Raw genomic sequence first — 15,713 nt, forward strand, 5'->3', positions numbered from 1 at the left:
TGTGATAGTAGTAAATATGCAAACAGTTTGCTTACCACTGACCATATAAACTACTAATCCCCTGCAGAAACTTTATTTAAACTAGCTTTCATAAGAAAACAAGAAAAAATAACACAAAACTATAATTCGTTGTGGAGGAATCGATAGAAGATGACAGTCCAGATACTTATTACTGACTGGTCACTGCTCATTAGTATGACTATTCATTCTACTGTTATCAATTTGCATGGCTGTACAATAATCTCAAAACTTACTTGAGTTTGTGATGTCGCAAGGCTGTTCACCTATCCGGAGCTCAGCATTTACAATGCAGTCTATGATAAATTATTTAATTTTGTTGTAAAAACGTTTACATGTGAAGATGAATTCCTCAGCTTGACCCTGTTCCTCAATTTTCTCCTGTCCCTACTAAGGGAAGTTTAGAGTATGTCTACATAGCAAAGAAAAACCTGTAGCTGTCCTCTGCCAGCTGACTTGGACTTGTGGGGCTCGGACTACAGGGTAGAAGGGTCCCACAGCTCAGGCTGTAGCTGAAGTCTACATGGCAGTGAAACAGTCCCGCATCCCAAGCCCCGTGAGTCTGAGTCGGCTGGCATGGGCCAGTTGTGGGTTTTTCTTTCTTTGTAGACATGCCCATAGTTTCGGAGCCGTTTATTTTCTATTTGAATTGAAAAGATCTGTTCAGGAAATTATCTATGGTTTCAGCAAATGAAGTTGGAAGAAAATTGTTGAATGTCTGCACTCCAGTTGAAAGGAGTTGTTAAGAAAATTAATTATTTGACAAAGAACAGTAAAGCTATAGTTCTACAGTGATTGGGTAGTAGACAATCCAGACTATTATGTTGTGAATACTAAGGAAAGATTCTATTAATAAAGCCAAAAACATGGGAAATGCAATGTATAGTTTAGAATAGCTTTCTTGTCCGACTTAAGTCAAATAAGTGGTTTTACTTTTAAGAATCTAAAAGATTGTTTGGAGTAGTGGAGGGAAGGTAAAGATGGGAAAAGTTGAATCAAATTAGAATACGGAGAGTAAGCCCATAAAAAGCAGTGACTTTTTATGAATATCTGGGCATTCTAAAAGTCAGTAGAAAGTTGGGTTTGCGTACACTTGAACATATTTATTGTAATCAAAAAATCTGGATTGTATGCATAAGTTGCAATTCAGTTGTTGATTTTCAGTTTTAAAAACAATTGACTTAAAAGTGGGAACTCTTCATTAAGTCTCTGGAAAATCTGCTTGCATAGGAACTTCAGGATTGGGACCTAAATTTGAAATATATCCATATGAATTAACTGCAAATCAAAACATTTACTTTCTAGCTCATCTTTCATGAAAACAAATAAAGGAATCTTGGGATCTGACCTGTTGGAATCTTTAGCTTGAATTGCCTCTCAATATCTGATATATAGCAAACAAGGGCTGCGTCATAGGACTTTGTGGGCTGTTTTGGGTGCCTTTGTTTTATGTCCACATTGCTTTGAATTGTTGTGAATTCTGACCTTTCTAGATTTAAAAATATAACATTTTGAAAAACATTGAATAGAAATGACACTCGATGTATTTATGTTCCTGCATGATGTTCAGCCAAACTCCTGGATGGCTCCTATAAATGTGAATAAATAGACCCCTTTCAAATTAATGGTGCTCAAATTGTTTTTCCTCTCCCAATAGAGGAAAATGGCCAAAATGGAGGTGAAGACGTCACTTCTAGACAACATGATTGGAGTGGGAGATATGGTCCTTTTAGAACCTCTCAGTGAAGATTCATTCATTAACAACCTAAAAAAGCGCTTTGACCACAGTGAAATATATGTAAGTACATGCTGCACAAATATCTTGTTGGGGGGCTATTTAATCGTCCTTTTAAAAAAAGTGTTTAGAATTATGTTGTGTAGGGCGTGCGTGTCTACTGCACACCATGGTATGTATAAATTACGTTAGCTGGAGGTACTTAACACTTCTTTTTTTTTTTTTTTTTTAAATTGTGACCTAGGCCCTCCTGTATTCAGTCACTTGCTTCTCTTCTTCCTCAGAGGTGTTTCAGAATCCTTTGCACAGGTCACATGTTGTTTTAAGATGGGATTTGGATCCCATCACTTTTAAAAGAAGACACTTTGGGAATTAACAATGTAAATAGTTTGATCCTCAGTTGTATCAAGAAGACACATTTTCAAGCAAATCTGCTTCTATGGAAGGTAGGATATAAGTAGTCTGATTGGCATCTCTTTTCATGATCCACAGGATGAGTATCATTGATATGGTATATAAACCTTAAAAATTTAGAGTGTTAATGGAATTACTGGTTTCAGAGTAACAGCCGTGTTAGTCTGTATTCGCAAAAAGAAAAGGAGTACTTGTGGCACCTTAGAGACTAACCAATTTATTTGAGCATGAAGTGAAGTGATGAAGTGAGCTCTAGTTCACGAAAGCTTATGCTCAAATAAATTGGTTAGTCTCTAAGGTGCCACAAGTACTCCTTTTCTTAGTGGAATTACTCTATAGGGATTAGCTGAAACATGAAATGTTGTCGCTTGCAAACAAAGCATGTACACAAGCATCTGTGGTTCTGCTTGCAGCTGGAAAAGTGGTTTGTAAACTTGGATATGTGTGGGATTAATCAAAATCTTCATGTGTATTTATCTTTGAGAGGTGATAAATTAGGAAGCAGAAGTATGTTCTAATGGTTACATCAGGGATTGAAAATAGGACTCCTGTCCTGAGCCCAGTTCTACGACTGGTTCTTTGAGTGGGCTTATAAAGATGCATTACTTCTGTGTCTTAGTTCCTTCCTTTTTAAAATGTATATAGTATACCTATGTCACTGGGGCAATGTGTGTGTAATGTGATTCAAGAGCTTTTAGATCACTGAATGAAAGGCAGTGCTTGAAAAATGTACTTAATAGATAGAAGATGAAAGCTATGAGCCGAAGTGGAGCCAAGCTCTCTAAGCCATAGCACCTGCAACTTAATGGAATAAAAGAGTTGTGTACCATATTTAATTTTAGTTTATCCTCAATCCATTTTCTATTTAATTGTTCAAAATGTTACTTATAGTATGTTTCTTGATTGTTATGCATTCAGTCCTTCCATGACTTCATTCCACTTTCTCCTTTCTATCCTATAACAGATAGTGGTTTATCTGCATTGCTTTCTGTATTTATTTCCTCTCTTTCCACTCCCTTTATGTGTCTCTTTATTCCCCTATGTTATGTGTTCTCCCTGCTCCACTATATATTCTTTACTGCTTCTCTCTCCTCCAAAATCACTCTTTCACTTTCTTCTCCCACCCATATCCACACACATGCTGTTGCCCACATCTGCTCACTTAGCCATATCCATCCACTCTTTTCACATGTAGGGCTTGAAGAATTGACTAGTCACCTGATAGCTGAGGACTCAAGTAAGATAAGTAGTTCGCATTGTCACAGGTAGTGTTGAGAGGAGGAGCCAAGGTGATCCCCCAGATGCAGGGAGAGGAGAAGGATTCCTTTCAAGGTGCTGTGTGAGGAATTCTCTCCTTAAGGGAGCTCTGTTATTTGTAGTCTCTGATAATCAGGCATTAAAAAACTAAAATGTGAAGCTTCCTTTGGCTCCTTGAAGAAGGATGTATTTTTTCCCCTCTCTCCCTTCCATCCCCAGATGGAGGAGGGTGGGTGAGAGGGACTCTGATAATCTGCCGTTCTCCTAGCCTTTTTCTGGGTGGTCCTCCCCAGTGAATAGCAAGTCTAGTGCTTCCTTGCCCATCCTGGCTAGTAGTACCCTGCTGCTGCTCACAGCTTTCTCAAGATGTAGCACCGTGTAATTGACCTGATTCTTGTCAGTTTCAGCGTTGACCATGGATTCCCAACAGTAGGGTGAAAACTAACTAGCCTGATCAGTTTTCACTCTGTTAGAGCAAAGTGAAAACATGAAGAGCAGAAGAGGTGCTGTCACTGTTTGTGTGCAGACTTAAGAACATAGTACAGTGCTGGTTTATCCTCGGTTCATGTTTGGAAGGTTGTTTTCTTAACTATAAGGGCTAGAAACTTATTCTGTGAAGAAACCCTAGATTCTGCCGCAGATGTTCGCTTAGGAAAGATGCTTGCTTGCCATTAGGGAGTGGATTGTTGAAGCACCTCAATTTTAGGGAATATAGAATAGAAAAAGTTTGTGTATTTTTACTCAACTTTGGGAGATTGGACATTTTTTCTGGAGATAAGTCAGACTTGTATACCAAATGTCTAATTTAATTTTTTTAAAAAATGTATGGAATAAAAACTACCTGAATTATGTACCGTTTTCAGTCACTTCAAAAATGCACTCTTTGAGGCAGTTACATCAAGAGATTTAGCTTCTCAAAATTCTAATTCTGTTGGCTAAGGTGATAAAGTATTAGTGCAGAGTAATTAATTGTATTATTTGCTTTGGCAAATAAAGGAAGGTGTCATTTTCTTCAGTAGTATGGGAACATTTGCCTCCAGGTGGAAAATCCTGACACTTAAATACATTTTGCTGAAAAGTTTGCTGCCAAGCAAAAAGACCTTTCAAACAGGTAGTTCAACTCCTGTTTTTGTAGGCTGGATAGGAAGGATAAATGATATTTCAACCTTTACTTTACTTTACTTTTTATTTGACTTTACTTATCACTTTATTGTTTGGTCTTAAAAAACTCAGTTTACTAATCCACCTATTAAAGATGGAACCGTTTAGATGAAAGCAGAGCATTTACTATATTAAAATATTTAATTCATAGCCAATAAAAGCAATAGCTGTTTCAAGGAAGTGCCAAGTAATGTACTGTTGAGTAGACTGGTTATCTGGTTTGTGATATTTAATAATTTTATGTATTAAGCAATTCAAGGAATGTTATTTCAGGTCCAGATCAATTGTATTTTGCAGCTATGTAAATTTCACCCCCACAATTTTGCTTCCTGACGCTTTTTAAAATTGCATGTGGACAGAGTTTTGTTTATTACTGCATTTCCTGTTTATTTTTTAAACAGCAAAAAACCATCCCCCACTTCTCCCCTCCCATCACAAAATCTGAAGCCCACGAAATACATTTTTTCACTTCTTTTTTTAGACTTAAGCTTGAACACAATGAATCCCTTGTTACAGCTGGAAGTAATATATGTTTTAACATATAGGACCTCACGTTTTGCATGCTATCATGGGGAGCAAAATGAGACTACTGAAGAGCTACTCTTAGAGTTGAACAAAGCCTGCAGACTTCAGTTCATGCCTGTTGCATGAACCTGGCCCTGCAGGGTCCATTCACAGGGCAATAGGAATGAACGTCTTCTTTCCTGATTAATTTGTAGATTCAAGTTCCTCCCTCATTTCAGTGTTCAACTGTAGGGGTTACAAAACCAACCAAACAGCATTGTCCATTCTACTGTCTTTTATGCCTACACAGCAGTTAACTAAGGCTTTGTCAACATCAGTTTTTAAACAGTTTTTAGTAAAGTAACATATATGGTTTGTGTCTGAACGTCCTATTTGTTACAGTTTTACAACCCTGTTAAAAAATCCTGTTATAACTCTCAAAGGGATTGGCCTGTGGAGAATAGACTCTCTAACATGGACTATGTATTTATTTTTTAAAGTTAATTTTTGCAGGGAGCAGAGTCTGCTACATAGACGCGTTAGCTGGTCTTTTTAGGTAAGCTCATAATTTAAAGCTCGTAATTAACCAATCCAGTGCTAAAGGACAAAGTAAATAGAATTTTTACAGGGTTCTTTCTGGGGTGGTAGGGAGAAATAGAATACTCTTCTCCCCTTCAAAGCCCTTTCCCCTCAGATGTTTGGTTGGTGGATGTGAGTTGTTGCCGATCCAATGGCTGTCTCCTTCCACGTCTCTGAAATTCCATCTCATCACTACTACAAATGGTATCTGCTAAGAGCTCAACTCTGCAGGACATTGGGTGTATACCATCCCCTTTGTAGGCACTGTGTCGCCTTCAATAAGTTGGAACTTCCATGCTTATGTGCCTCTGGGCTGAGTCAGGATTTAGGTCTGAGTGCATGTAGAATGTTTACTTCCAAAGTAGGAAGTATAAATGTACAGGATTGTTACAAAAATTCAGGAGTTGGGAAGGGAGAAATGACTGTATCCCCGTTTTTCTTTCTTCTTTTAAAACACATCTTTGCAAATTCACATATTCAGTGTTTGCATACAAGTGAGTCCCTCTTTAAGCATAGAAATGAAAATTTGTATTTTGGTATCTAAGTTGTTAGAGAAAAAAATAGGAGACAATTCAGTGTTTCAAAAACAGCATGTTCTTGGGCTCACAGGAGGAAAAAAGAGTGCTCATAATAGAGCACTGGCTACTGAATTGGTTACATGTTGTACATTTTCATAAGTTTTTTTTTTTCCTTTTTTTTACAAAGTTTAATGGAGTCGGGTGTTGGGTTGCATTTCAGAGTGCAAAGCTGGAGACTGTGCCTATAAAAATAAGCATAAAGGCTAGTTTAATTGGAGTTAGGCCAAATGTTCTAATAATTACTCTAGGATTTTGCAGTAATCTTGTGTTGAGTGGTTCTGGGGCTCACTGGGTAAAGTGCATGTGTTGATTGAAAATGAGAAACTCAGTTTAATTGTGCCTGGAAATGGCTGGTGTGAGGTATGATTCTGCATTTCTTTTCTCACTTAAAAGCTCTAATTGTTGGTAAATATTTTTGGCAACTTTTAAAGAAAATTTTGCATCCAATAAGTTTACATCCCTTTTTATTCACATTTTTTCAAACATCTGAGCAGAGTTCTGCCGGTACAGATGTTTACAGAAAGCAAACTCCAAACTTGAGATTCTTTTAATCAACCAAATGAATTTCATGATGAAACTAACCTTTGTTTTAAGGGGCAAAAATTTAAAGGTTAGGCTAGCCAATCAGTAAACAGAAGATGTAATTTAGTTGGCCAGTCACATAGCTTGAATATCTGATCACTAATACTGAGTACTTGGAGGTTCCAGTCAAGTTTGTGAACAACTCAGACTAAAGTTTGTTCACACAACATTTATTGAACACCTTCAAACAGTGAACTAATTCATAAAAGTCACAATCTGTCTGTGGGTAATTTGTGGGGGAGGCAGCTTCATTCCCTAAATACATTATTGTGAATTGTTCATCCAGCTCTAACAGTAACTTCCTCTTATATTCTGGCATGACTACAAATGGTATATGCCATTAGCGGTTCACTGGATAACAAAGACTTGGTTGAGTATGTGTTTGCATACGAAACTGAACCTCATTCCTGGACAGGGTGGGCTTTTTCTCGTGTTTAAAATCCAGAAATGTTAAGGGGAAGTGGGAAATGATTGACAAGGGGGCCAGGTGTATTTGTGCTTGTGGGAGTTTTATCAGCAGGGCCTGATCTTGGCCTACTTTTCCTAACAGGAAAGGATTCAACTCTGAGTACTCCAGTCTTTCAAAGTCTGTCATCCAGGTGCATCATTTAAGTGGCATTTGGGGCCAAGTGCTAAATCTGGAGCCACATTTTTTTCAGTTCCCAAAGCATGCTGCTTTGATCAAGGCTTCCCTGTGTCCCTCTACCCTGTCTACTCATTCACAGATCTGCTGAGGAGTCAAAATCACTTCAACCCCTACTACTTGTATTTTGTCTGCTTGTGTAGTTTGAACAATATTCTTTTCCTCCTTGAATGAGTAGAAATGGCGTACATTTAGGAGGCGCATCTTAATACAAGAATGAACCCCTTTTTACTGTAACTTCAAAACTTTCCTTAATATATTTTGGTGCAAAATACACATGGTACAAGCGGACTACTGTGACCCGTTGATCTGATTATTGCTGATATATGGTACACTGAAATGGGGTTTATCAGTCAGAGTGCAGTGAATGCTATACAGTTTGATGCATAACTGTACAGTTTTTTGTAGTTTTGCAATTCAGTGCACTCTTATTTTTGTCTGACTTGCATAATTATTTCATGTCTGTTTCTTAATATTCATATAACACCATAATGAACTACGTGCAATTAGATGATGTCTTTTACTAGCCAATCAGACTATAGGCACTTGTATAAACACTAAACGGTTATTCTCTAACCATATTGTGAATATACAGACCTTTCTACTTTGGCTACTTGAATCTGCACTGATTTGTTCCTGTAATTGGAATTAATCAGCAACAAAGATGATGATTTAGCTTCACTTCCTTCAGTAGAAGTAGCCTTTAAACTTTTCATGGGAGAGGAAGAAACAATATCATCCTAGAACTATAGGGCTGGAAGGGACCTCCAGAGGTCATTTAGTTCAGCCTCCTGTGCTGAGGCAGGATCAAGTAAACCTAGACCAATCCTGACAGATGTTCATCTAATCTTTTATTAAAAACCTCTGATGGGGATTCCACAGCCTCTCTTTGCAGCCTAGTCCAGAAATTAGCTATCCTTTTACTTAGGGTGACTAGATGTCCCGTTTTTATAGGGACAATCCAGTTTTTTTGGAACTTTTTCTTATATGGGCGACTCTTCTCTTCCCCCCCCCCCTTTTTTTTTTTTCACAGTTGCTATCTGGTCACCCAACTTATACTTGGAAAGTTTTTCCTAATATCTAACCTAAATCTCCCTTGCTGCAGATTAAACTGGTTACGTCTTGTTGTGCCTTCAGTGGACATGGAGAACAATTGATCGCCACCCTCTTTATAACAGCCCTTAATATATTTGAAGACTGTTTATCAAGTCCTTCCTCAGCCTTCTTGTTTCAAGACTAAACATGCCCAGTTATTTTAATCTTTCCCCACAGGTTGTTTTCTAAGCCTTTTATTATTTTTCTTGCATTTTTCTGGACTGTCTCCAATTTTTCCATATCTTTTCTTAAGCGTGGTGCCTAGAACAGGACACAGTACTCCAGCTGAGGCCTCACCAGTGCTAATAGAGCAGGGCAATTATTTTCCATATCTTAGATAAGACTTTTTGGGGTTAATACACCCCAGAATATTAGTGTTTTTCACAGCTGCAACACATTGTTGACTCGTATTCCATTTGTGATTCACTGTAACTCCCAGATACTTTTCTGCAGTATGACTGCCTAGCCAGTTATTCCCTATTTTATAGCTATGTGTTTGATTTTTTCCTTCCAAAGTATAGTACTTTGGACTTGTCTTTATTGAATTTCATTTTGTAGATTTTAGACCAATTCCCCAGTTTATCAGGGTTATTGTGAATTCTAATCCTGTCCTCCAGAGTTCTTGCAACCCCTCCCAGCTTGGTGTCCTCTGCAAACTTTACAACCACACTCTCCTCTCCATTATTCAAGCCATTAATGAACTTATTGAATAGTACTGGGCGCAGGATGGACCCCTGGGTAACCCCACTAGAGACATCTTCACAGTTTGACAGCAAACTCTTGTTAACTATTCTTTGAGTATGGTATTTCAACCAGCTATGTGTCCACTTTATAGTAATTTCATCTGGACCACATTTCCCTAGTTTGCCTGCAAGAATGTCATGTGGGGCTGTGTGACCTGAAAAGCCTTATTAAAATCAAGGTATCATGTCTGTAGGCCCCCCCACCCCCTTCCAATCTACTAGATCAGTAATCCTGTCAAAGAAGGAAATTAGGTTGGTTTTTGCACAATTTGTTCTTGACAAATCCATGCTGTCTGTTCATTATTTACCCTAGTATCCTCTCTACTTACAAATTGTTTGTTTGTTTGTTCGAGCACTTTTCCAGGTGTCAGCCTAACTTCGATTCCAGGTCCCTTTGTTCCACTTTTTAAAAGTAGGTACTGTGTTTGCCCTTCAGTCCTCTAGGACCCAGCCAGTCCTCCATGAGTTCTTGAAGATAATCACTAATGACTGAAAGATTGCCTCAGCAAGGTCCTTGCATGCCCTAGGATGAATTTCATCAGGCCCTGCTGATGTGAATACATTAACTGTTCTTACTCTATTTTGGCTTTTGTTCCTTCCTATTTGTTTTTAATATTAATTGTGTTGAGTATCTGTTCACCGTTAGCTTTTTTAGTGAAGACTGAGGGAAAATAGGCATTAAGCACCTCAGCCTTCTTGATATTAGCTTTCCTTTGCTGCTAAGTAGTGGATCTACAATTTCTTTCATGCTCCTAATGTTTTAAAAAAACCTCTTTTTATCTTTTATGTGCCTTGCTAGGTGTATCTCATTTTGTGCCTTAGCCTTTCTGATTTTGGCCCTATATGTTTGTGCTATTCTTTTGTACTCATCCTTAGCAATTTGTGATTGTTTCCAATTTTTGTAGGATTCCTTTTTGATTTTCAGGTCATTAAAGAACTCCTGATGGAGCCATATTGGCCTCTTACTGTTCTTTCTGTCTTTCCTTTGCATCGAGATGGTTGCTGTTATGCCTTTAATACTGTCTTTTTAAGAAGCAGCCAGCTCTCCTGAATGCCTTTTCCCCTCAGGTTTTCTTCCCTTGGTCCCTTACTTATCAGTTCTCTGTGGTTGTTAAATTCTACTTTTTTGAAGTCCCATGTCCTTATTCTGCTCCTCTCACTCCTTCCTTTCTTTAAAATCATGAAATCTATCGTTACATAATCACTTCCATCGAATTGAGTTCAACCTTTAGATTTGCAACCAATTCCTCCCTTTTAGGTTACTTCCTCCACTTTCTGAAACAAGATGTTATTGGACGTTTTGTCATTTTGCTTTTCCAACAGCTGTCTTGGTAGTTAATGCCCCATTACTACCCTGTGCTGTGTTTTGGCTATTTGTTCTAAAATCTTCCTCCACCTGATTTGGTGGTCTACAGTAGATTCATTCCGTGATATCACCCCTGATTTGTTTTGTTCTCCCTCCCCTTTTAACTTCACCCAGCGAGTTTTAACTCGTCTGCCTTCTTACCTCCTTCTGGACCTTAACCAAAAAAGAAAAAAGAGCCCATGGCTGTCAAGTAATCACAGTTAACTCACGCAATTAACTAAAAAAAAAATCGTGATTAATAGCAGTTTTAATCGCACTGTTAAACAATAGAATGCCAGTTGAAATGTATTAAATATTTTTGGATGTTTTTCTACATTTTCAAATTACAGCACAGAATACAAAGTGTATAGCAGTTTTAATCGCACTGTTAAACAATAGAATGCCAGTTGAAATGTATTAAATATTTTTGGATGTTTTTCTACATTTTCAAATTACAGCACAGAATACAAAGTGTACAGTGCTCACTTTATATTATTTTTATTACAAATATTTGCACTGTGAAAATGATAAAGAAAAGAAATAGTATTTTTCAATACAATACCATAATGCAGTCTCTTTATTCTGAAACTTACAAATGTAGATTTTTTTAAATTACGTAACTGTACTCAAAAACAGAACAATGTAAAACTTTAGAGCCTGCAAGTCCACTCAGTCCTACTTGTTGTTCAGCCAATAGCTAAGACAAGCAAGTTTGTTTAAATTTACAGGAGATAATGCTGCCGGCTTCCTATTTACAATGTCACCTGAAAGTGAGTAGAGGCATTCACATGGCACTTTTGTAGCCATCATTGCAAGGTATTTATGTACCAGATATACTAAACATTCGTATGCCCCTTCATGCTTTTGCCACCATTCCAGAGGACATGCTTCCATGCTCATGACGCTCGTTTAAAAAAAAAAAAAAAAAAAGGATTAATTAAATTGACAGAACTCCTTGGGGGAGAATAGTATGTCTACTGCTCTGTTTTGCCCGCATTCTGCCATATATTTCATGTTATAGCAGTCATGGACGATGACCCAGCACATGTTGTTCATTTTAAGAACACTTTCATGGCAGATTTGACAAAATGCAAAGAAGATACTAATGTAAGATTTCTAAAGATAGCTACAGCACTCATCCCAAGGTTTAAGAATCTGAAGTGCCTTCCAAAATCTGAGAGGGATGAGGTGTGGAGCATGCTTTCAGAAGTCTTAAAAGAGGAACACTCTGATGTGGAAACTACAGAACCCGAACCACTAAAAAGAAAATCAACCTTCTGCTGGTGGCATCTGACTCAAATGAGGAAAGTGAACATGCACGGGTCTGCTTTGCTTTTGATCGTTATCAAGCAGAACCGCTCATTAGCATGGATGCATGTCCTTTGGAATGGTAGTTGAAGCATGAAGGGACATGTCTCTTTAATGCATCTGGCATGTAAATATATTGCAACGCCTGCTACAACAGTGCATGTGAACACCTTTTCTCACTTTCAGGTGACATTGTAAACAAGAAGCGGGCAGCATTATCTCCTGCAAATGTAAACAAACTTGTTTGTCTGAGTGACTGAACAAGAAGTAGGACAGAGTAGACTTGTAGGCTCTAAAGTTTTACATTTTATTTTTGAATTCAGTTTTTTTTTGTGCATAATTCTACATTTGTAAGTTCAGATTTCATGATGAAGAGATTGTATTACAGTACTTGTATGAGGTGAATTGAAAAATACTATTTTGTTTTTATAGCACAAATATTTGTATTAAAAATTAATATAAAGTGAGCACTGTACGCTTTGTGTTATATGTTGTAATTGAAATCAGTATATTTGAAAATGTAGAAAATATCCAAAAATATTTAAAATTAATTAAGGTATTCAAATAAATGGTATTCTGTTGTTTAACAGTGCGATTAATTTTTTTAAACGTTTGATGGCACTAAAAAAAATAAAAAAATCAAACAAAGTGGGGCCATCAGATTTCTTAGGAGAGGTGCAAATAAAATATTGAAACCTGAACCTAAGTCCTCTCTTCCCTCCATCCTCCTTCAGTCCTGTTACCTCCCCTTCTTCCCACCCTCTATTTCAGGTAAAAGAAGCTTTTCTCCTCATCATGTAATATATAGATTTTCTTTGTTTTTTCCATTGCCCTGTTTCCATTTGCTTATTGGCAAAATCCTCGTCCTCTCCCCAAATTCAGATTTGAACTGCAATATAAACTAATATATTACAGCAAAGAGCAGGAACTAATATATTACTAGGAGTGGATGAGTCATTACACAAACTAAAAGCTATTTCCCCATGCTAATTTTCCCCCTACTGTTACTCGCACCTTCTTGTCAACTGTTTGAAATTGGCCATCCTGATTATCACTACAAAAGTTGTTTGTTTTTTCTCCTGCTGGTAATAGCCTACCTTAATTGATTAGTCTCGTTAGAGTTGGTATGGCAACCCCCATTTTTTCCCATGTTCGGGGTGTGTGTGTGTGTGTGTGTGTGTCTTCCTACTGTACTTTCCACTGCATGCATCTGATGAAGTGGGCTTTAGCCCACGAAAGCTTATGCTCAAATAAATTTGTTAGTGTCTAAAGGTGCCACAAGTACTCCTTGTTCTTTTTGCTGCTACAGACTATCACGGCTACCACTCTGAAACCTATAATATATTATTACAGTTCAGCAGCAAAGAGGTTTGCTCACCTGTAAGAAGGGGAAAGGAGGGAAGGTAGAAATGAAACAGGGCCACAAGATTTTCTAACTTATAAACAGTGTATATTTTAGCAGTTTGAAAGCCCATTTCCTTGGGTTCAAAGGCTAACTGAAGTCAGCTTTAATGTTCCCCTCTCACTTCATCATTTTTTTTAAAACTCTAAAATAAAATCTCCCTCTGGGTTTCCCAGTGCATTTAGTGTTTGCTTTGGATTGTTTGTGCATGACATGTGTGAGCAACTCTGATCAGGAATTAACTTGTATGGTGCTGAACACATGTTGAAGTTTTACTTTTTTTTGAAGCTTGCATATTTGATGTTTCAGTATAATAACTTGAGGGGACTTCTTTTGTGAGGTCATAGTCATAACCTAAATTGAATAAGTAGTCATATGCTCCTGGCTTGTATGGTTATTTCATAACCTGAGGGTGTTTCCTGTTTTTCCTTATTTTTTGCCTTGTAATATATAGCTTGTTTGTTCAGTAAAGTTTTACTTTTCCACTCAGCTGTACTTCTACCTCTGACCTAGCCATCTTGAAATGTTCAGGACTTTCCCCACGTTGCTGTCTAGCACAGCAAGACTGTGTCTCAGTACTCATTCCTGATGTAATGAAGACATAGGGAAGATTGAACCAAATGTTCTTGGTGGATCTGTCTTCTCTCCCTGAGTCCTCATTCAACCTCTGAGTCAGAGCTCAACTATCTATTGCCGCTATAAAGAACAGAGCTGTTTGATTATTGGCTCCTGTTATTGTTTTCTTAATGGGAACAATTAATTGCATTATGGAACAACGGCAGTGGCTCTTGAGGTTCCATTTTTAAGCCTGGTTTTGGTTCGCACTCTGTAATTGACACATAGTCATAACTACCTCAGAACTGACAAGTTTTATTTGGGTAGAGGTAGAAGTCCTCTATAAAATTTGAAGAGATATAAGATACGAGCTAATATCACAAGCCTTGTCTCTTAATAGCTCTGACTTAGGTACCTGTAAAAATAGATCGGTTAAACATACAAGTTCCAAAATTCTTCTAACTTTTGTCCCCACTTTGTAGGAAAAAATCTGCAAACTAGTTGGTGTTCAGGATCAAAATTTAGTTTAATGTGAAACTGTAAAAATGATTACCACTTTAGTAATGTTAGAAAATGTGCATTTAGTATAGTGTGTCAAATGACTGCTGGAGACGTTAGCTTTCATTTAGAAAAAAGAAATCTTTTGCTCCCTTTTTGGCAGAGATAGACCTTAAAGTGTAACATGAACACTAGAGAGGCTTGTCAAGAGAAAAGAGAGCCTTTTTTAAAAAAAGCATCTAAGGGCATCCCAAGGGGGCTGTTGAATTTCCTAAGGCTCAAAGGGGATTCAAGGCACTTGTAGGGAATATGAGCCCCTGATAAGTCTCAAAGGTTGCTGGTGGCTTTATACAGCTTACCCAGATGGAGCAATATGTCACAGTTGCAGGGCCGGCTGCGCCTCTGTCCCCTTCATGGTCTCTGAATGCACCCCCTTAAGTGTCAGGCCTCCTGCCTTGACCTCTTCTGAGGTGGAAGCATGTAGTTTGCCCAGTCTTAGACCAGACTCTGGGCTATGGAACTCAGATACAGAGTATCCACCATGCTTACCCAGGTGAGCGTGCACTTTGAACTCGCAGATGTTAGTTAGTTTCCCTTCAGAAAGCTGATGGAGGTAATTAGACAATCTGGCTGGCTGGGTTAAGGAGCCAATTAGCCCAAGGCTAATAAGGAGGCAGGAAGGAAGTCCCGTGGGGAGAGAAAAGAGAGGGGACCAGGGCTAGTTGAGCTCAGTTACATGGAGGCCTCAAGGGAGGGGACATCTCTGTTCCCCATAGATCCTGGGCAGAGGACAAAAAAGCACTGTTGGTGCTGTAAATAAGATGGTTGCCTGGAGATTGTTGTGGAAATGGTGGAGGGAACTTAAAAGGATATGGCGAAGGCACAACCACTGGAGTCCAGGCTGTCTGTTCTCCCTTTTTTTTCCATTTCATAAATGCCATAAAGTGTTAACTGAGTAATTTTTAAGAACCCAAAAATTTGCTAAACACTTTAAAAATAAGTAAACACATGGTTCTCACCATGTAGAACTTTTAACGTAATTCCATATAATTAACCTAAGTTCCAGTACAATGATGAGTATTTTTATGTTCTATTTCTACCTAAATAATGACAAACATTCCGGCTAAAACACACTTTTAATGTTTCCATTTAAAGTTTTCCATCCATTGTTGCTTGTTCATATTGAGTGAAGAAGTTTCTTGGAACAGACACTTATTGAATCTACATTTACTGTTTATGAAAACAAATCTTTATTTTTAAAAAAGTTATCAAACTTTTATTTTCAGATGTGTTTAG

The 15,713-nt window shown here is 37.8% G+C and overlaps 1 protein-coding gene across 4 annotated transcripts in view; it reads left to right on the forward strand.

Moving 5' to 3' along the window:
- Positions 1-1,681: 1,681 nt before the first annotated feature.
- The window catches only part of MYO1B (myosin IB), a 149,990-nt gene continuing 135,958 nt past the window's right edge, over positions 1,682-15,713 (forward strand). For all 4 annotated transcript variants that reach the window (XM_077829809.1, XM_077829811.1, XM_077829810.1 and 1 more), the window contains exon 1: positions 1,682-1,816. In XM_077829809.1, coding sequence (XP_077685935.1) covers positions 1,682-1,816 — 135 coding nt within the window. The remainder of the gene's footprint in view (positions 1,817-15,713) is intronic.

This window comes from Eretmochelys imbricata, chromosome 11, assembly GCF_965152235.1.
Source record: "Eretmochelys imbricata isolate rEreImb1 chromosome 11, rEreImb1.hap1, whole genome shotgun sequence".
Classification (NCBI taxonomy): Eukaryota; Metazoa; Chordata; order Testudines; family Cheloniidae; genus Eretmochelys; species Eretmochelys imbricata.